The sequence below is a fragment of the Diplotaxodon limnothrissa genome, linkage group LG5 (assembly GCF_057381915.1).
Source record: "Diplotaxodon limnothrissa isolate DT_005_m linkage group LG5, D_limnothrissa_male_GT1.1, whole genome shotgun sequence".
Taxonomy (NCBI): domain Eukaryota; kingdom Metazoa; phylum Chordata; class Actinopteri; order Cichliformes; family Cichlidae; genus Diplotaxodon; species Diplotaxodon limnothrissa.
The window spans coordinates 40,175,612-40,197,968 of NC_140600.1; the positions used below are offsets into that span (position 1 = coordinate 40,175,612).

At 41.8% G+C, this 22,357-nt stretch overlaps 1 protein-coding gene across 1 annotated transcript in view; it reads right to left on the bottom strand.

Moving 5' to 3' along the window:
- Positions 1-22,357, bottom strand: part of pcbp4 (poly(rC) binding protein 4) — a 75,333-nt gene that overhangs the window by 21,456 nt on the left and 31,520 nt on the right. The window contains exons 7-8 of the mRNA XM_085354772.1: positions 16,536-16,610; positions 8,000-8,071 (exon numbers count right to left, since the gene is read on the bottom strand). Of these exons, the coding sequence (XP_085210898.1) occupies positions 8,000-8,071; positions 16,536-16,610 (147 nt within the window). The remainder of the gene's footprint in view (positions 1-7,999; positions 8,072-16,535; positions 16,611-22,357) is intronic.

Genomic DNA, 22,357 nt, shown 5'->3' on the forward strand with positions numbered 1-22,357 from the left:
GCTGTGGTCACATCTTTCAAGGCTGTCAGCATGTCTTTCACATAATAATCCTGCTTCGCTTCAGGCTGTTTCAGAGCGTGAAGTTCAACCTTTGACGAAAAAAAGCTCCTCTGACAGCCGATCACTCAGAAGCGGAGCAGTGACACCTGTCATCTCCAGTAAAGACAGCCAAGAAAGGGAAAGGTCACACTGGAGTAGACACACGTTACTCGTCTAAATCTGATGGATCGTTTGAACAAAGTGGGACGGCGCTCATTTCCACTGTGACGGGATACACTGCTGCCTCCTGAAGACCCCTCCCTGTGCAATCACGCCACCTATTAACTTCATTTACCGATGAAGCGTTCCTGTTGAGGTGCAGGAACAGTCCCCTCAATTATAAGGCAATGACTCTACAATCAGACACAGTTTTTATTTTTCAGTGGGGATGACTCCGGCTCCTCAGCCAACGTCTTTCACTGGTTTCCAGTGCCACTGAGCGCTGAGGATCCAACGCACATCATCACGAAGGGAAACTCGACTAAAGTGTCTTCTACGCGACTGGACTTCTTCAGTCCATGAATGTTCAGACCACCATTTCTCAGATGAGAGGTGAAACGTCTCAGAGGTGACGTGGTTTTCTTTCCAAGCTCCTTAGACTATCGACCTGCACAGAAACACTAAACTGTCTTCTTCTCTTTGACACCTAAGCTAAAATCTGACGATGGCACATTTTAGCCATTCTGGTAACATCGACTTCAGGCTCCACGATGAACACACGGAAATCCAGATTTCACTGCTTTAAGCACCTCTTTTCCAAACAGCCTGCGTTACCTGCATTTAGTTAAAAGCTTCGTACTAATTTCCTCTAAAAACTCGTTGTTTACTCTCACTGAAACATGCTTAATGCCATTTCAAACACGTTATCACAGCTAATTATCCCACCGGAGAAATCCTCACAGCTGCAATCTCGAAATAAAGATTAACGTTTAATCCCAGAAATGACTCCATGACTACTGCAGATGAGTTTGTCACCAGAGCGAGAGACGCAATCATGATGTGACTCGTCACAAACGCAGTATACGAATCCTCTTCGTCTCTCAGTCGCTGCCTCCTCTTCCTCTCTCTGCAGCCTTAATAATGAATTAAAGGCGTTAATCTCCTCACGCTGTCACTGAACTCTGCATTAACCCTCCCTCCATTGCTTCTTCCATCACAGCTCTTTTCTCTAAAACCTCTTCGTTTCAAACATTCCTTCACATCCTTTTCTGCGTCTTTCTTCGTGCTCTCCTGCCATCTCTTCCCTACAGTCACGTGATGAGTACCAGCAGCTTCCTGGTTCTTCTGAGTGATTTGTGGCCACATCTTAACCAGTAATGATCACTTTCTCTGATTAAAACAAAAATCAAGTCATGCTTTTGAGTGCTGAGGTGATTCCTGTCTGACACAAAACTCTGCAGGACAAGTCCACAGTTACTGTTCAACTCTTCACTGTGTGGTGATTAAAACTTTGTCACTTTACTTTGACATCCTGAGCCTGCAGAAAACTCTGAAATAACGTGAGGACGGAGACGATTCAAGAGTTTCGGAGCTGAGACTGAGACTGTCCGGTCATTCGTACGAGCCAATCGGGAAGCTGCTGATCAGTGGACCTAACTGTCATGAGAGGAGTGTAAAAGATCTGATCGATCATCAATCCCATATGTAAGTAACAATATTCTGATAATATTCTTCACAGCAAAACTGACACTGATGTCACTCCAAAGCAGAGCGACCGATCCTCCGATGTTAAACGTCTTTTTATCGATTTGTTACCAAAGACGAGGTTTTTCTACATTTCTCTTCATTTCTCCTCCCCCAGTCTCCTCGTCTCACCCCCACCTGTCACTTCAACCCTCCGTCTCTCCTCCCATCCGTCCCATGGAGCCTCCGCTAGCTAGTGTTGTTTGAACTGACGTTCCCAAGGCTGTGAGCCTGACAAACAATATGCATTTACACACACACACACACACACACACACACACACACACACACACACACACACACACACACACACACACCCCCCACTTAGCTATAGTTGGCGTGCAGGCCTGTCAGTGTGATGGAGTAAAGTGCTCTTCTGTTCTACTTCGCACACTTGTGTTGTTTCTAGAGTCCTATTTGTCATCCTGTCTGTGAGCCACGCTGTCTCTGTGTCTCTGAGGACAAACAGCTGATCTGCAGCGAAGTCAGTGAGCTTAGTTTGGCTAACTTGGATCATGTAAAGCTTTTATCCCATTTAACCTGTGTGTGTTGCTGCCAGCGTGGATCTGTCTCCAGATCAGTGGCTCACAAAGATTCTCTGTTTTGGTTTCTGCTTCTTTATAATCGTCCGTTTACTTACTGCAGTTTTAGTACAATCACACAGCCGGGATGATGAACGGGAGCTGTGGCGAAGCTCCAACACAACAACGTGTCAAAGACGCTGTTTTAAAACATTTACAGGGAGTTTTACTTTCAGAACAACAGACATGCAGTTGGTGAGCGTCTGCTAGCTGTTGCTAGCTGTTGCTAGGTGAAACTGCTGTCAAAACCCTCCTTGTGACTGCTTTGGTCACTAACAGGTTGCCATGGTTACCTCTAGTTTATATGGAAGACGCAGACTCGTCTGCAAACATTTGCCACCTACTCGTTCAGCAAACGAAGAACGTGATGCCAACTGGAAACAGAGACGACTTATCTTCAAAGTAAAAGTTGCTCCTTTTGAAATGTGTTGGTTTTAGGCTGAGGCCCGAGCTTTTACTTTGAAGGCAAACCTTCTCCACGTCCTCTCTGTGACAAGCTGCCGCTCGGTCGTTAGTTAGCAAAGCGAGTTAGTGTCTGGTGATCAAAAACAACCACACAGAGGTTTTTGGTGCAGCATCCTCACTGTGACCAGTTTCACTCGGCCAATTTCTGTGACTCAGGCAAGCTCTTTTAGCTCCTCCCCCTTAATGCAAACTTTCTTCTGATTGGTTGCCCCTCACAAGCTCAAGGTCTGACCCACAGGTGGGCTGAGCTGTTGTTGTCTCAGCCTCCTGACGCACTTATGGTTCATCAACTTTAAAATCCAGGTGACTTTCTTCTCAAGTTATTTCATTCACAAACTTGGGCGTCCAAGCTGAATAAATCCACTTTAATATCAGATTTAAACATTTCTTATAGTGTGAATAAGACACGCAAAGAACAACAATGGTAAATTCTAACACACAACACGACCTGCTGAGTGACTTCATGCTTCGCGCTGATCCCAGAGACTTTATTCTAAATGTTTCACGGCTTAATTACGATTGATTTTGGCTTGAATCCTTTTCCCGATTAAGAAACAAGGAGATCATTCACCATTTGCTAAAGATGTAGCACTTTCACACCACCAGCAGTTTCTTCGGACTAAAATCTGAAATACTGGATGTCGAGAAGCCCGAGAATATAAAAATCATATTTGAAAATAAAAACTAATTTATTGTGGTAATCATTTCAATTTACCTCGAGTCAGAAGAACATTTTACAGTGAAGCAGCCGAGCTTGTATTCACTCCATTCAGCTCAAACAAGAAAAGAGAAGTTCATTCCTCTAAATTGCTTTTCCGAGGTTACCGTGTGTTTGTCTCTGCTTTTCTCCACGAGGTTTTCAGCTTCGTCGGGCAGACGCTGCCGACTGTGGATCTGGGTTTCAAAGGCAAAGGTGACGACGGGAAAAACACCGTTTAAAAACGCTGAGAGGGGATGTGTGCATCTTTTATGAAGCCATGAGCCGCTGCAGTCACACCCTCAGATGATCACTCACAGAGGCTCTGCTGGATGAAAGAATTTTAAATGTAGAAGCAACGTGGCCCGAGGCCGCTTTTAAACCAACACGACGCAGCGATGGCGGGTTCAGCGTCTGGCTGAAGGACGTTTGGCTAATGACGGCGACACACAACCTGACCTCAGACCGTTACGTCTGGTCTGAACACCCGCGCCCTTGACATGAAGCTATTTATGCACCAGCGCTCACCGGGGGAAAAAAACCTCGTAGAAGAGGCGCAAAATTTTATCAGATTGTAGGTTTGATTCATGCACGAGTACACGTGAGATATGTGAGAAAATCTGGATACACTTCAAGACGATAAGAGCTCAGAAATTATTCCCAGATCAGTAAGTCACATAATTTCAGTTACAGTCACACAACACACACAACAAACCCAAACACATTAAAGTGGATTTAACATACGTGCATAAACCTGACCTACAGGCTGATGTACTGCCAGCTCGCAGACTATTCATCACGCTGTCCTAAAACAGCTTAGGAGAGATTAATGGCCAAAATCTGCTATCTGCTCACTTCCTGCATGGTGCAGGTGCTGTTAGCAAAACATGAAGTCAAGAATAACGTGAACTCCTGGGCCATGAGGCGGGTTCAACACAGCAACAACGAGGCTCAGCGGTCAAACAAATACGGTTACTAAAAACGGTAAATAGAAGCAGAGTCTGTCACATGACAGTGATGGTGTAACCCGCCTACGGCCAGCAGAGCGACTTACAAAAGCTGTACGATATATGAAATACAAAGAGGTTAAACAACATACTGCAGCAGTGTGTGTGTGTGTGTGTGTGCACGCTGGTCAGTGAGGCGGGGAAAGGTGTGTTACAGTTACAAAGCCTGTCTGAAGGTCCTGAGCCTTCACACCGCGCTGTCATAGAACAGCCATTTACTCCATCAAATTAATATCCACACCTGTGTTTTTAACCAAGGATAAATATAAAACTAGAATTCAAATCTATCCTCGGACTACTACAAATATGACATCAGGTCCAGAGCAGTTTTAAAATTACTTGCAGCCAACGGGGAAAACAAAGAAAACCCCCCAAACTATATTAACTCTGAGAAAGGCTCCGTTCCCGACGCGACCCCAATATGGATAAGCGGACGAGAACGGAAGGATGGATATATTAAATCTATAAAACCAGATTTCTTGATCTTTCTTACTGATAAGAAGGACAGACAAAGCCTGTCTGTGCTCACAGGTCTGTAAAAGGAAACTGACAACGATTTCACCCCCGCTGGTCTCTGCTCTCAAACGCAGTCCGCTCCAGAGCAGGTTAGCTGCATAAGTTACCATGGTGATGTGCACGCAGGGTTAACCCTGAAGTCCTGAAACCCGCTTCGATGCAAAGACCTCTGCTCGTTCAGGCAATGACCGCCGGTCACGAGGCACCGCTCATAATCTCCAAACCTCAGCCTCAACAACCAGCATCCAAGTAACATCGACTAGAATCACCATCCCCGATGGTGCTGCATCATTTCTTTTATTATTGTATGAATTATTAATACCTGTGTTTTTAAGGTATTTTGCTGGAGACATGATATTTTCCTGTAAATGTGATTAAACGTGCAGTTTTGTTGCAGGTGAGCTTCATGAGCTGCTTTAACGTGCCAGACTGCAGGTGTGTGTCTGTCTCCTAGAAACGACATTTAATTAGAGCTAATGTGCATCAGAAAACGCTCTTTGAGGGAACTCGGTGATGTTTGCATCGAGTTTACGAGTAACTTGATGAAGAAATGTTGTTAATTAACAACTCTGAGACTCCATTAGAGTCTCAAGGAAGTTTGTGGTACTCAACATATCCAGCACATCAACACACCGTGGAGCTCTGGTTCAGCTGCTGCAAAGCAGGACAGCTGTTATTGAGCATTAGAATAATGAGGCTGTATTGAGTGTTTGTGCTTTTGATAGCTTCCCACCTGCTGTACGTTTTGGATTCATTAAGCCACTTTTAAGCCTGTTTGAGGACTGTGAACATGATGGCAGCCCTCTAGGATACAAGCACATAAAAAATGACCCGTGCATTCCCCGATCCATCCTCGCAATTATAGCCAACGACTGTTTCACAGGCTCCACTCCTGCTTCATTTGTGTTTCAGAGCAAACAATGAGTCGGGGGAAAATTCGTTAACGGATGCGTTTCCTGGGAGGTGAAAGCACCGAGAGCGAGGAGGCCGACCCCTCTCAGCTTTTAACGGCGATTAAACTGGCCAGGAGGAGCTGCTCGGCATCCCCGCTCGTCTCTTCATCTTTCCCTCTCCTTCCCTGCACTTACTTTTTCCCGTCTCGATTCGTCACGTCTCTTTTCCTCCTCGATTCCGTGTTTTTCTTTGCCTGTTTTGTACTTTTTCTCCACGGCATTCGTCTTCGCTCAGCCTCGGCTATCGTGCGCCTGCATTTTGTTTGCTTTTAATGTGAAAAAGAAGATTCATGTTTACTGAGCTCCTCTGTGCAGAGGTGTTAATCTGGCATCCTTGACCGCACTGACCATCTGTTTTTACGATGCCAGTGTCGGCTGCAGCGCAGCAGCAGCATGATTGAATTCGGGTCCTTTGGCTCGCTCCCCGGCCCGAGGGAGGCGGTTGTTTACCTGCCTCACACGACCGACCGAAACAAAAAGATCTGTTGATTTAGAGCGAAAACTGAAACAAAGCACTGGCGTGTGTTGGCGATGAACCATTTAAGCAAAAAATCTGAATAAATAGGAGGCGAGCTTTTGCATTGTGTGGGGAATGAGGACCGAATGGGAAGAAAGGGTTTGATCTGCAAATTGAGTGCAGCTGAAAAACGACATAATTATCCTGAGAAAAATTCGAGTTATGTGAATAGAATTGCATAAAACAGCAAACTGAGGACTTTGCAAATAAAGACACTTGAAAGAGTTTTTCAGGAACTTTTATATTGTTCTATGAACTTTTGCCAAACACGTCACGTTTGAAACTTTGTCAAATCTTTTAGTTTAGTCAGATTTTTCTACTCCTTTCTACTAGTATTTGCAGCCAAACCCAAGGTTTGGGACCTTATTTGTCTTGATCCTCCAATGACAGGTCATCTCTCATGAGTAGCACTGGGTGCTCCAAAAGAAGCAGGCTCAGGGAGGGGCAGCCAGTAGGCGTTCTCCCAAAATGGCCCAAAGATTGTGGGACACGGCTGCAGGTTCAACCGTGCAGAAACAGGATGAGCCCAAGAAAATGAACTCCAGCAGGCCACCGGTGTGAACGTCTCTGACCAAACAATCAGACACAGACTTCATGAAGGTGTGTCTTGTGTCTTGAGGGCCATCAGTAGGCCCTGTGCTCTCAGCCCGGGACTACGGAGCCCCGTTGGCCGTAGAATACCAGCAGTGGCAGGTCCACAGCAGATGCCCTGAGTTTCTCAGAAATGAGAGCAGGTTCACCCTGAGCACACGTGACAGACGTGGAACGCTCTCATGGAGAACGTTATGTCTGTAAGATCGCTCAGCGTGAGTGTTTGGTGGTCAATCAGCGATGGACGCACAGGCCTGTACAGGCCAGGCAGCAGCACCCTGACTGCCATCAGGTATGGCGCTGGTGCAGTGTGTCCTGGGTTCCTCCTGGTGTACGACATGTGGTGAGAGCGTGCAGGCAGTTCCTGGAGGATGAAGGAATCGATGCCACCGATGGTCCTCGGGCTCGTCTGATCTAAATCTAATAGGAGACCTCTTGGATGTCACCAGGTTGCCCCTCAGACTGTCCTGATCTAGGAGGACATCCCCCAGGACACCGTTCATCGTATTAGGAGCGTGCGCCGCCATTTTCAGACAAGCATACAAGACAAGCACGTGGACAAACTGCTGAGTACCGTTTGGAGTTGCTGCAGTGGCTAGCCTGATGCATCATCACTTTGATTTTCAGAGCTGTGCAGGTCCTTTCATTCCTAACGCTGAGTCCATATCAGTGCTGATAGATGTGTTTTCAGTGTGTTCTCTAATCTTTTGAGCAGTGCATATATTTGTACTCGCAAAATTAAATCATTAAACTTTTACAAATGTTTGCAGGGCTTCTCATTACATCGTATAGTGAACACATTTCAGTCTGGAGCAGCTGACTGCAGCTCTAAATGTTTCCATCTTTCCAGCCCAGCTTCCAGTCAAAGCAGCTCGTTGGTAGATGGAAACAAAGGCAGTGATGCAGTGACCTTTGACCCTCGACCCTTGCCCCCAGGCGGCCATACTCACTTGCTGCAGGTCCACTCCTCCCTGTGCCACTGAGAACAGGGGGTGAGAGCCAAAGTCTGAAGCCTCGAACACCTTCAGCCGGCACAGAGAGACACAAGCAGAGTCAACGCCACGGTTAGAGCTCAGAACTGATCAAACATGAACAACCTGGTCACTGCAGAGCGGCTCGGGATCCTTCATCGCCACAGCTGTTCGACGTACAGCTAAACCTGTGTGAGGCATGCAGCGTGGACACTGTTACACACTAACTAATGTCAAGCTGGGTCAAATCTCCCCTAGAAATTAAAGTCATGCACAGTCACCTCATGAGACTATTAAACTTGAGTTAGTAAGACTACGTAAAGGAACTGAAACTGATCCCAGCTTTTACCTTATAAAGAAACAATTATTATCATACTTATGAAAGCATTATACCAACAATGTCTCACTAACTGTAAAAGCAGCAATAATTGTGTTAATTTAATAAGAAAAATGTGGCCTTTAATTTTACGAGTGTCCTTAAAAACTATTTTCTTTATGTCACTGAATCGGCTGTAAGTTGCTTTAACCTCATGTGAGCAGTGTTACTCAGCTGATTACATAAGTGTTTCCTCTGCTGCTGCAAGAGCTCAGAGTCATTGTGTATTTATTTGTAAGACATTTTGAAAAGCAAAGGTAAAGCCAGCAAAGACCAGACGCACAGAACAAGTAACAAAAACAGGTTTTCCATGTGATTCTGCAATGAGAAGCAGAAATCAGTAAGAAACCATCAAGAGTTCATTTAGTTTCCCATTTACTGCTAGATGAGAAGATGAAGTGGAGCAGAATAAATACTTTATCATTCTCTGAAAGAAAACTGCCACGTGGCAGCGTGAAGGCAGCGTGACGCCAAAGGTGTGCCGATGCTGTCGGACCGCTGAGACCGTCTCCAAAGGCCAAACTGCCTGGAGATGCACTGAAATGACTTGTTTTAACAAGTCATTTGTTTTAACAAGATGGCTGAGATTCAATTTGCATCAGTCTTATTTTTATAGCCCCCCCCCCACACCAACGGCCGGCTCAAGGTGGCGACGCTGAAAACCAGAGAAGGAACGCATGAAACGGAACAGCGACGTCACGCTTTAGTGACGTGTGCGATCGGCCAACTAGACGTTTCAATGTTACTCCTCTGCTACGCAGCACTAATAACGCCATTCGTTTAAAATATTAATATTTCACGCCAGCTAGTGATTGGTTCTTGGCTCTTATACAGCGCCCCGGCCTCTTTCTGTTGTAAATGAGGTGGAAAGTGAAGCAGATGGTTCTGCAGTACTTTGCTAATGTCATGTAGACTGTAGTGAAATAAAGTGGCATGTACTGAAGCATTAACGCGTCCTGCACACGCATGTGTACAAACAACCAAAAACGCTGCAGTCTGAGGTTCTGTGTCTGAAGTTACTCACAGTTCCACACTTTTAAACATGTTTTGGTTATTGAAGGCTGTGATTAATGGAGTATTTGTAAAATGATTTGATTCCATTATTCTCAAATGTTTTCTTTACAACTAATCTTGATTTTTCCATCTAATTTATTCATCTGGTAAACGAACCATCTCTGTCTCAATGTTTTTATTATTCGTTTCTTGTTAAAAGGGATGTTTTTCCTCTCTACTGTTACCTTGTTGGGCTTCCATCATTTTTGTCTTTGCAGGTATAAAAAATAAAACTGAATGAACGTAATGTTGTGACCGGAGGTCCGACAAGCTAATCTAAGATGTCATAATTGTGTCTAAAGTTTGCAACCTGCCACTCACTGGAAATCAGTGTAGGAAGCATCAGTGCAGTAGTAATCTCACTGATCTTGGCTTATAGTAAACTAGCTTTCCCCAAACGTTAAACTGAGGACATGAAAGGGTTTCTTTAGACTCCGTCTAGCTTGAGCTTTTGTTCAAATATGCAGCTCTGCAGAATAACAAGCAAACACAACGACTGATTTCTGTCTCTGTCACTTAAACTAAAGTGCTGGTGGAAAACTTTGATGCACTAAAGTTATAAAGGACCTTGTTTTATTGAATCTTCTTCAGCATTGATTTTACTTTACATGAGATTTTAGGGTTTCGAGTTGATGAAATACAAACTGTCCCACCGCTGACTGCAGCAGCGCCTCAGAGTTCATCCACAAATAACCAAATGCCCCAGACAACTACGCAGAGAGACGTCCAAGTCAATCTCCAAACAATCTGTGCTGCAGTCCCTTTCAACATGTAAATTAATCAGAATGTTTTTTTGTATGTAATTTGTATAGTATATTTTTTTTCTCTCATTTCTTTTCTAAATGTACTTGTATATTGTTCACATGTTGAAATAAATTACCAATCAATCAATCAATCAAGTACAGACAGATCTCAGTTGTGCCACTCTCTTAGGGAAAAATAAAAATCATGCAGGTCTCGGACTGACCAAATGACAACCTGCGCGCTGCTAAGCTCCGATGCACCGTCGAGCCTGAGCGCACACGGCAAGATTTCTGCAACCAATTAAGCATCAGAGTTTTCAAAGCAAACTTTTCAGAATTCAAGGTACTTTGAAAACCCTACAGGGAGAAATCGTGCAGGATTTTTCTACTTTGGTTTTGTTATGCGTGAGCAGAAAGTGCTAATTGGGGGCAAACGAGGTCAGAATATTTGGATCATTCAGCTTTCATTCAGTTCAATTCTCTGGTTTACAAAAACAACACCAGGGTGACAAATATCAGGCTCATAACAGTTAATATCCACATTTAGTATTCAATGATATCAGTGAACTTATTATTTCTGTGGCTCTTAAAGTATGCAAGCATGAGATGAGCATACAGGGAGTGCAGAATTATTAGGCAAGTTGTATTTTTGAGGAATAATGTTATTATTGAACAACAACCATGTTCTCAATGAACCCAAAAAACTCATTAATATCAAAGCTGAATGTTTTTGGAAGTAGTTTTTAGTTTGTTTTTAGTTTTAGCTATTTTAGGGGGATATTTGTGTGTGCAGGTGACTATTACTGTGCATAATTATTAGGCAACTTAACAAAAAACAAATATATATTTATATATATATATATATATATATATATATATATATATATATATATATATTTATTTGTTTTATATATATATATATATATATATATATATATATATATATATTTATTTGTTTTATATATATATATATATATATATATATATATATATATATTTATTTGTTTTATATATATATATATATATATATATATATATATATATATATATATTTATTTGTTTTATATATATATATATATATATATATATATATATATATATATATATATATATATATATATATATATATATATTTATTTGTTTTATATATATATATATATATATATAAAACAAATATATATATATATATATTTATTTGTTTTATATATATATATATATATATATATATTTGTTTTATATATATTATATAAAACAAATATATATATATATATATATTTGTTTTATATATATATATATATATATGTTTTATATATATTATATATATATAAAACAAATATATACCCATTTCAATTATTTATTTTTACCAGTGAAACCAATATCACATCTCCACATTCACAAATATACATTTCTGACATTCAAAAACAAAACAAATCAGCGACCAATATAGCCACCTTTCTTTGCAAGGACACTCAAAAGCCTGCCATCCATGGATTCTGTCAGTGTTTTGATCTGTTCACCATCAACATTGCGTGCAGCAGCAACCACAGCCTCCCAGACACTGTTCAGAGAGGTGTACTGTTTTCCCTCCTTGTAAATCTCACATTTGATGATGGACCACAGGTTCTCAATGGGGTTCAGATCAGGTGAACAAGGAGGCCATGTCATTAGTTTTTCTTCTTTTATACCCTTTCTTGCAGCCACGCTGTGGAGTACTTGGACGCGTGTGATGGAGCATTGTCCTGCATGAAAATCATGTTTTTCTTGAAGGATGCAGACTTCTTCCTGTACCACTGCTTGAAGAAGGTGTCTTCCAGAAACTGGCAGTAGGACTGGGAGTTGAGCTTGACTCCATCCTCAACCCGAAAAGGCCCCACAAGCTCATCTTTGATGATACCAGCCCAAACCAGTACTCCACCTCCACCTTGCTGGCGTCTGAGTGGGACTGGAGCTCTCTGCCCTTTACCAATCCAGCCACGGGCCCATCCATCTGGCCCATCAAGACTCACTTTCATTTCATCAGTCCATAAAACCTTAGAAAAACCAGTCTTGAGATGTTTCTTGGCCCAGTCTTGACGTTTCAGCTTGTGTGTCTTGTTCAGTGGTGGTCGTCTTTCAGCCTTTCTTACCTTGGCCATGTCTCTGAGTATTGCACACCTTGTGCTTTTGGGCACTCCAGTGATGTTGCAGCTCTGAAATATGGCCAAACTGGTGGCAAGTGGCATCTTGGCAGCTGCACGCTTGACTTTTCTCAGTTCATGGGCAGTTATTTGGCGCCTTGGTTTTTCCACACGCTTCTTGCGACCCTGTTGACTATTTTGAATGAAACGCTTGATTGTTCGATGATCACGCTTCAGAAGCTTTGCAATTTTGAGACTGCTGCATCCCTCTGCAAGATATCTCACTATTTTTGACTTTTCTGAGCCTGTCAAGTCCTTCTTTTGACCCATTTTGCCAAAGGAAAGGACGTTGCCTAATAATTATGCACACCTGATATAGGGTGTTGATGTCATTAGACCACACCCCTTCTCAGTACAGAGATGCACATCACCTAATATGCTTAATTGGTAGTAGGCTTTTGAGCCTATACAGCTTGGAGTAAGACAACATGCATGAAGAGGATGATGTGGACAAAATACTCATTTGCCTAATAATTCTGCACTCCCTGTACTCAGTGCAAAATGATCTTGCTCGCAATTCTGAGGCTGTTTCAATTTTAACAATCACGTCGATTATCATGAAGTCTTTTTCTGTTTTATATTCATAAATCACCAAATGCTACAAACCATGAAGCTGTTCTTTGTCACTAAGCCAAATCAACCTATCAGCACACAGGAAGGCTGCATTCATGCTAACTGGGTCTCTAGAAGGAGAGATGTTTGTTGTCACCACCGCCTGACCTGTGAGCTTTTAGCCCCAACTCAGCATCTTCAGGCTGTCTTCCTCTGGTGTGTTGGGTTTGATGAAAAATTAAATGTAGCAGAATCTGGATGATTCTGAGGAACGAAACATGCTGCTTGTGCTTCTGTAGCTTCAGTTTCTTTAGAAATCTGGACGACCACATTTCCAGTTTGTGCCTTGTCGATAAGAGTCAATAACAGTGGTGTAATCCAAGCTCAACAAGAACAACTTTACAAGGTCAACGGGTTAAACGGGAAGGATGTGACTGCGGTACGCTGGGAATCTCTGGGGTTACGCTTAAAGAAACACACAGAGAGATTTTGTAGCACAGCCGTAACACAGTGACTCACAAAGGGCCATAAATGTGTTTCTACTGACTGTCAAAGGGCCAAGAGACTCCCAGACTTAAGCTAGCAGAGGCACAAAGAGTCTTAACAGCAGCTTCTCGTGCTTCTAGCTGTCATTTCACTGCAGGGACTTTCCCCAGGACTAAGAAACTTAGAAAGATATAAAATCCTCTACCTGTGTTTACACTGGAGCAGCCTTGGGCTAAATGTTGAGCCACTTCTACCCAGAACATGTTTTTCTCTGTCGATTAATACTTTCTGTAAATGCAGGAACGTTTAGGTTGGGGTTTATGGCGCTCAGCATCACTGAGCATTTATTTTAGTAGATGTCACAGTTTCATTTGTAAACTCTGCAAATGCAAACAAGTAAAATATGTGCTGTTTTTGTTCAATAACACTTGGAGAAACATTATTAGGCTGTGTGGAGATCAGGGAAATTATTTTGCTGCTATTGTCCAGATTAATAATATAATCTACAGTATTGATATTGCATTCAGATGTTTAAACAGTGTGTGTCTTTCAGAAAGCCACAGGCTGACAGGAAATTGCAGGTTTGCAGAGTGTGCCTGTTGCAGAACTGAAACCGAAAGCAGGGTCTAAGTGCAGGTTATTCTGAGGATTACATGTAAGGATGAGCCTCTGTTCTGGTGAAAAGTCAGAAGTGCAGTTAGAGAGAATCATTTATAGGTGAGAGGTTAATCATGTTGTCTTGTAACTGCGGGTTTGGAGAAGCGGGTTGACAGGAAACATCTGCCATGAAGACAGAGACAATGTTCCTTTTCAAACTGTGTTAAAAGTCATTGTGGTTTTGAATTGACGTATGCAAATATTGTATCTGATGACGCATGAGCGGGCGTCATTAAATTCAAACCCTGATGGTATAAAAAATCTGTTTACGCTTTGATTGGTTGGAAATCAGCGCTGTCTGCGAACGGAGCTGGTCTTCCCACGCGTGTATTTAATTAAAATCAATTGTTTGACCAAGCTCTTGGACCATGGTTGTTTGTACTCTCCTTCCTCAATATTTGAACCTTAACATTTGGGGGCTTCGTCCGGTGGTTGAGGAGGGAGAGAACTGGAGGTGTAGACGGAGAAATTCGGTGGTCCGTGGTGGTCAGACAGACAGGCGTGAGACCCGGCAACCAAACTGAGTGGACAGGCGCCTTTATAAAAGAAGTAGGCACAGGCCTGTTGATTTTATCAATAAATAATCTAGATTTTCCTTTCCAACCTTGACTATAATCCTCTAACACCATGATACAATTACCTAAATCAGTTCCACATGGTGATCTATTACAATGAGTTATTGGTTTAATCTGAAGATCCCCAATAGACAGTGTAATCGTCAGAAATGGGACTTGATGTGATTATACTGACAATCAATCCCTGCAGCCTGAAGAGCATCTTGGCAGAATAAGTGGTAAGAAGGCAAAAAGCATCGTTTCTTATTATATCTTTACTTTAAATTATCTTTAAGACAGCAAATCCATTGTTTTGTTTTTACTACGAGGTGGCTTCCCACTGATTACCTTCGAATCTGCAGACAAACATCTAATTTCATTTTTCAGGTTTTCTACATCGATTGCAGATTGCATCCTATTTGTGCAACCTTGTTTTTCTTACCTGAATAAAAGATGTCACAACAAAATAAAGTGTTTCATGCACATTTTGTAAAAAATATTAAGACCTTTGAAGGAAAATCTAAGTTAATTTTGAGATCACCGATCATGTAATATGCACCAGGGCACCAGCCCAAACATGTCTAAGGCAAATTTATAGAAACTACAAGATAGTTTTAAGTTGAACTCAAATATATTTGACACCAGTGTCTTTCCATTATGAGGTGTTCCAAACAAGGAAAAGTTCAGCTACAAACAAACAATATCTTAATCGTAGCCTTGGATGGGTCACCAATGACCTGATAGATGTCCATCTGATCTTACATGATGCAAAGTTTTGCCCTATTTTGGAACAAAAACCATTTTCCACAAATTCCTGGTTATAGAATCAGATTGTATCTAAAAGTGAATCAAGTTCAACCAGTCCCCATATTTGTTCAAATCCGTCCCCAGCCTTTCAAGGATGCTATCAAATGGATGATCACATGACTTCCCTGGAAGAGATAACAATCTGGTCTGGAAATAAAAATCATATATAGTAGAATTTGGTGAAAACGTTCCAATCCAACAAATTCATTCACAGAAACACAGACAAACCAAGGTTTCCTCTCCAGCAGCGACAAATGTTTTCTCTAGTGAATACTTAAGAATTGTGAGTCGTCATAAAAAAGCATCATTTTATCATACTGAACTGGTGTGACAGGAGCCGCCTACACCCTACAACTTAGCAAGTGGACTGTGTGTGTGTACACATCCATACTTGTATTACTGATGTTGTGGGGACATAAATCTATTTAATGACTTGCGGGGACCTCGGTTTTTTGTGAGGACCAAAAGTTGCCTGTTGAGCCATTTGAAGGAAATTGCTGTTCTAGATTAAGTTTAGTCTACATCCAGGAAATTAAAGTAAGGCAGTTTGATCTCCTCTGAAAAGATGGAAACATGACTGTGTCTGTGCATGGAAAAAACATAAGAGGGTAAGCGACCATGTGGGTATTCTGTCTGACACTGAAATTGCAAACCAAAGCATATTCTTGAATAATAAATTATGTATCGACTCACTCATCCGTCCACTCCTCCATCTCTTCCTCAGTACTCCCATACATCCATCATTTCTTCATACCTCCCTAAATCCCCTTCATCTACGCGTCTATCTGACCCATTAATCCGTCCGCCCGTGCCTCTCTCACCAACATCTCTGCCTCTCCTCCTTTCATGCTTCCTTCTGTTACCTGATTTTCTTCCGTCTATAAATCTGTTTGTTCTGCTTTCATTAATCATTTCCTTTATTCTGCCACTCTCATACTACTTTCATCACCGGATACCTGCATTATTTTGTTCTGTCTGCTCCATCTATCATTTTCCTGCCGTCTTGCATATTTTATGTTTTGCTCCCTGTTACGGTTCATCTGAAGGACCTTTACAGTGGTACATGATTTCCAGCAGGATGTTAATTACCATCATTCTCCAACAGCTTACCTGGTTTCCTGCCAGCAGTACAGTTCCCGGAGTCGGGCTGGGTCGGTATGGAATAGTCGCTCCTTTTGGTGGAGACTACAGATAAAGAAAAGACAGTCAGAGGTGAGGTTATAGGCACAAACATATGAAGAATCTTAAGGTGGTGGTGGCAAATAATGGGGTCCAATTATGTGCTGGCATCAGCGTTGGGAAGGTTACCTCTAAAATGTATTCCACTACAGATTATATGACGAATATTCTGAATACTTTGGATTACTTTATGTATATATATACTTTATATATTTACTTTTTATATTATCATGCTTTTTACAACTACATTAATGTCCTATTGCTGTGTGATTTATTACTATTACTGAAGGTTACTCTCCACACCAACACCAACCAGATGTTTAAATCTTAATATAAATGAGTAACAGTAGGTGGACATTAGGTAAGGCTGCACTTTTTGCAGCGATCTCGTGTAGAAAACTATTCTGGAACTTATTATTTCGGAGGAAAACACAAACGCAGCGTACAGTCGAGTCTTAACAGCTTACTTACAGCTGGGCTCGTCAGGCTCTCTGTTTGGCTGCAGTGGTTATTATTATATTTACATGCTTCCAGCTCCCGTTTCTGCTCCGTGACAGCTCGTACTTTCTTTAGGGCGATGCCTGTAACACTCTGCCTATTGCCTTCATATTAAATCATTTTTTGAATAATAATTTTTAAAAATATTTCTTCACATCACTATTCGGGGCACAAGTAGAGGAGACATGGGCCATGAGATTGAGACACAGACATCAGAGCCTCTTAATGTGTGTTTTGTTTGGGTTTCCACCAGCCTGGAATTACCAAAAACAGAGAGGACACAGCCGAGCATATGAAACAGGAAAAGACCGCCGTGTAATCCATTTATTTCAACAAAGTAACTGTATTCTGAATACCACCTTTTTAAACGGTAACTGTAACGGAATACAGTTACTCATATTTTGTATTTTAAGTATGTAATGCTGGTACATGTACTCCGTTACTCCCCAACACTGGCTGGCATCTGTGAAAGCAACGTCAATAGAAAGTCAATTGTAGTGCTGAGCTGTGTTTTACCATTGTGTGTGTGTCTCACTGTTATTCAAGGGCAAAACCAGCTGCTTTATATCTTTAGCATGAAATCAGTGTTGAAACATTGGAAGGCGAGTGTTGGAATAATAACTTACAAATCTGACTCCCCATTGAGGCGCTTGTGTTTAATAGATTGGGTTTAACACTAAAAACTACTTGGTTAGTTTAGGGATGAGCTTGCGATATGGGTTAAAGGTACTTTTTGTCATTACCCTGTTTAAATTTTAACCACCAAGGCAACATTTTACCAGCGTTGTGATGAAACATTTTTGGATGTGTCCTGTGGTTTCCTTGACTTTTGAGGTGGGAGATATCATCAGCCCTACCCTCTGAGACTGGACACCAAACCCCAAGAACAACTGGTGCGTTGAAGGCCTTGAGTGCGAGAGCGGCTGACCTGAGATAATGGATAACAGCTCTACCCTGGATCCTCCTGGCCGATTACGAAGACTACGTGAAGCATCCTCTGAAAGTCTACTAGAAGATGTGACATCTGGACAGTCCCTACTACCACTAGAGCAGGGCGATATGACCAAAAATATTTATCACGATATACATTTGAAAATTTGCAATAACGATATAACTGATGATATAATTAATGATGGATTGCATTTCTATAGTGCTTTTCGAGACCCTCAAAGCGCTTCACAATTCCACTATTCATTTACACTCACATTCACACACTGGTGGAGGCAGCTACAGGTACAGCTGCCCTGGGGCAGACTGACAGAAGCGAGGCTGCCATATCGCACCATCGGCCCCTCTGGCCAACACCAGTAGGCGGTAGGTGAAATGTCTTGCCCAAGGACACAGTGACCAAGACTGTACGAGCCGGGGCTCGAACCGGCAACCTTCCAATCACAAGACGAACTGTAGTGTAGTAGTGAACCAGCAGAGGAAGAGACCCGTAGTGATAGATGTAGCGATACCGAGTGATAGCAACATCAAGAAGAAGGAACATGAGAACCTGGGAAGTACCAATGGCTGAAAGAGCAGCTCAAGAAGATGCGGAGGGTGAAGGTAACCGTTGTAATCGCAGCACTCGGTGCAGTGACCCCAAAGCTAGGGGAGTGGCTCCTGCAGATCCCAGGAACAACATCCGAGATCTCTGTCCAGTAGAGCTCCCAGGCCTCTGGCTGAGGACCCGAGCTTGCAGTGGGGGATTTTTTTTTGGACATACACATTAATACACAGTAGTGACGACATCGGAGTGGTAGGTCCACTTCACTGATGCCATAATCTAAGCAAAAACCATCAGTGGTTATATAGTAAGGGCACTAAATTGATTGATTGCTGATAGTTGCACCAACTGTGGTCACCCAAAAAATAGTGGATGGCAGTTCTGGCTGCAGGAGAACAGCAGAACCTCTAACATTACAGATATGCTTTTATGTTTTTCCAACTTGGAAGGATTTAGTTAAAAAGACTACGAGATAGATCTTTAAATGCATAAAGCTCATCATTTAATATGTGATAAGTTTTGCTGCTGAAAACTATCATTTTTTATAGAAGCAGAAGGGGGTTCAATACTTCAGAGGCTGGGAAACAACCGTGCTTTATATTTAATTTGGGATATTAAGCCTATTAAGCCTGTACAGTACATTCTCTGAGTGACTGATCATCAAGTGTCGGCTAATGTTTCATCCATTTTTATCTTATTGTGTGTTTGGTGCAACAGGGAGACATCAAAGGGACATTAAGCAGCAACATGAGTTTATTTCATTATTGCTACACAACATCATAAAAGCCAAGCGGCTCTTATTTAAACTTGCTGTGCTGCTGGATTGTTGTGTTTGTCTGAATTGCTGATGCGGTTGAAATGAGGGAATCACGGCTTTTCCTGCTGCATGCTGAGCGCTTTTATTACACAGGCACTCTACTAATGTCATATTCATCATGCTGCGATCCACTGCAGCTCATTAAGTTCTGGTTGTAGGATACACCCAGAGAGTCTAGGCTAATTGTTTTAGCTGATGAGATTCTTAATGATGACCTGTCAGCGCTCAATTTAAATATGAATACGTAATCAAATGAAACAAGTTTTCACATATTCTGCAAAACATTTGGCTTTGCAGAACAGGATTCCCCCTCACACTCATTCACAGTTTGCACAGAGGTGGGGGGTGGGGGGGGGGGGGGGTGACCGGTAGACCCCAGAGACTGGGATTTCTCACATCACGGGCCCTGCATGTTGATAATTCATATTTACTTCAGCCTTTATATTTTTCATTTATGTGTGCATTTTATAAATGCTTTCTCTTATAGTTTTTATGGTAATAGTAGGGCATTAAGATACAAGAAGGTAATCTGTGGAAATCGCTTACTTTCCAAAGTAATGTCCAATATCCATCCCACTCTTGTATCAACTAGGGCTGCCACAAACGATTATTTTGATAGTCGACTAGTCTAATCGACTAATCAGATCATGCATCCATTGGACGTAAAACTACAGCTTATTGCACCAGCATGCATCTGATCTTATATAACTATCATTAGCTTACAGCTGGAAGTGTTTAAGGTATGTGCTAACTAAAAATAAAGACAAGATGATAGTTTATTAAACCTTTAGTGAAATTTGCAGATTGTAGCAACAAACCGAAAGGCCCCCAAATTGTGTGCCGATGTGTGCAAGTTGTTGGTGACAAAGTCCATTGAAGACGAACATATTTTTTTGCAGTACTGTAACGTAACATTTACAGCTATCAATATGAGTAAGTAGCTCGCTGTTTACGCTAATGTTAGCAGCTAACTAGCCAATTCGCTTACTGAGATGACTGTACCACTTCGTCATCAGAAGCCATGACGTGCTTCCTTTTCAGATGCTCGTGCATCGCCGTCGTGCCGCCATGGAAGGCAAGTTCCATTGTGCAGATTTTGCATTGGACATTATTCTTCTTTATGCTCCCAGACTTAACTTTGGCATCCTTGTAGATGCATTGCTGCCATCTTCTGTTTCAGTCTGTTATTACCCTCTTAAATCCTACTACTTATTCCAGCGTCTTTCAGGATCTTACAAGGTTCAAACGACGCATCGACTATTGAATTAGTCTTCAACGATTTTGTCGACAAATCGTGGCAGCCCTAGTATCAACAGCACTCAAATATAAGTAAGTGGGTAACAAGAGGCTAGAACTGGGGTAAAAATGTGCAAACACACACGTCTGTGAGGCAGACAGAAATATATCCTGGTAACAATGTGATAACCTGCCATTATAATGACGCAATGCTGATTAATGCTTTAATATATGAGGATATTGTTCCTACCTCAGTACCCCACTATTACTTTACAGTTTAAGTGATACATATATTTTGTCTTCATGGATTGAGTTTTTACAATAAAAAGGGAAAAAAAAGGAAGTTTAAAAGTACAAAAACAATGCAGTTCCTGTAATGTCCACTTGAGGCAGTGCTAACTGACTCTCGTGCTAAAACATCCAAAATTTCACCAGAAAACAAACAAACAAACAAACATATTTACACTTTATAATATAACAACTGTACGTGGGATAGTTTGTCTTTCTCTTTTTTATTTTTAAATGTATTAAGGCTTAAAGTTGGGGACATGGGCGCTTTGGCTGAGAGCTGGCTGTCTGAGCAGTTCAGGTACTTTATATAAGGTTGGGAAAACCTGCAGTCAGCTGAGACTGAAAACACTACGTCCAGATGAACAGAATCAATTTTTTTCCGTCTACATTGGCATTTTTGTTGAGTTCTGAGATTTCGTTCCCTCTAAATTCACCGTGGAATAAAGTGAAGCTGCAGCAGAAACCTCTACTCTACGTCCGACAACAGGACTTCACAGAAAAATAGATTTCTCATTCATTTATCCCAACATGCTGTTTGGATGCATCACTTCCAAGCATGCACAGGGTGGATGGCAGGGAGACAACAGTCCATCAGAGGACCAAAGTACATCAAAAGATTTCTTACTGAGATCAAACAAAGTGTGAATGGAGGCATGCAACTTCACATTGACAATAAGTACCAGCACTTGAAAGTGAATGAAGTTTAAATAAGGTCAGCATTTTTATTTCTTTTCTGCTCCTCCTTTCTCATCGCAGATTAAGGTGCTTGGAATACCAATGAGCTCCTGAAGCCTTTGATTTCTCAGTTTCTGCTTCTAATCCTCGAGACGTGCTCTCCTTAATGACTGCAGTCTCTGATTAATTATAATACAATCATGAATTATAAATTTTACTGTTTCCATTTTGAAGATTATTGGAAAGGAGCACGAAATCTCACAAAAATGTAATGTAGTGGTAATAAAGCGCAGACGAGTGTGCATCATTACAGAGCCGCTGCATAAATTTTTAAAAGAATCACTCCTGCGGCTCTGTTATTTCAAAATTAGCATCAGGTTGCATCAGATGAAGAAAAAAGCTTTGTGTCTTGAGTGTCACGAGTGTGATGGTAATAATAGATCAGGGAAGGATGGCGATGATGCTCGTGTCACAAAATGACAAATCTAGAAATACCGATACGAAGAGAAAGCCTTGAACTAATCACGTAAGATGATGTCAGACATTTTGACTAATTATTAAGGTGTAAAGGTTAGCTTAGAAAAGGATGAAGGCACATAAGGCTGTTGTCATAGCAACCACCCACCAGATAATGCACACATCCAAAAAACAAAAACTTGCACTGAGGAGAAATGTGCACCAAAGCAGCTGCAATGTGTGAAAACAGGAATGCTGAAAAAGCAGCGTTAAAGGTGTTTGAGGCAG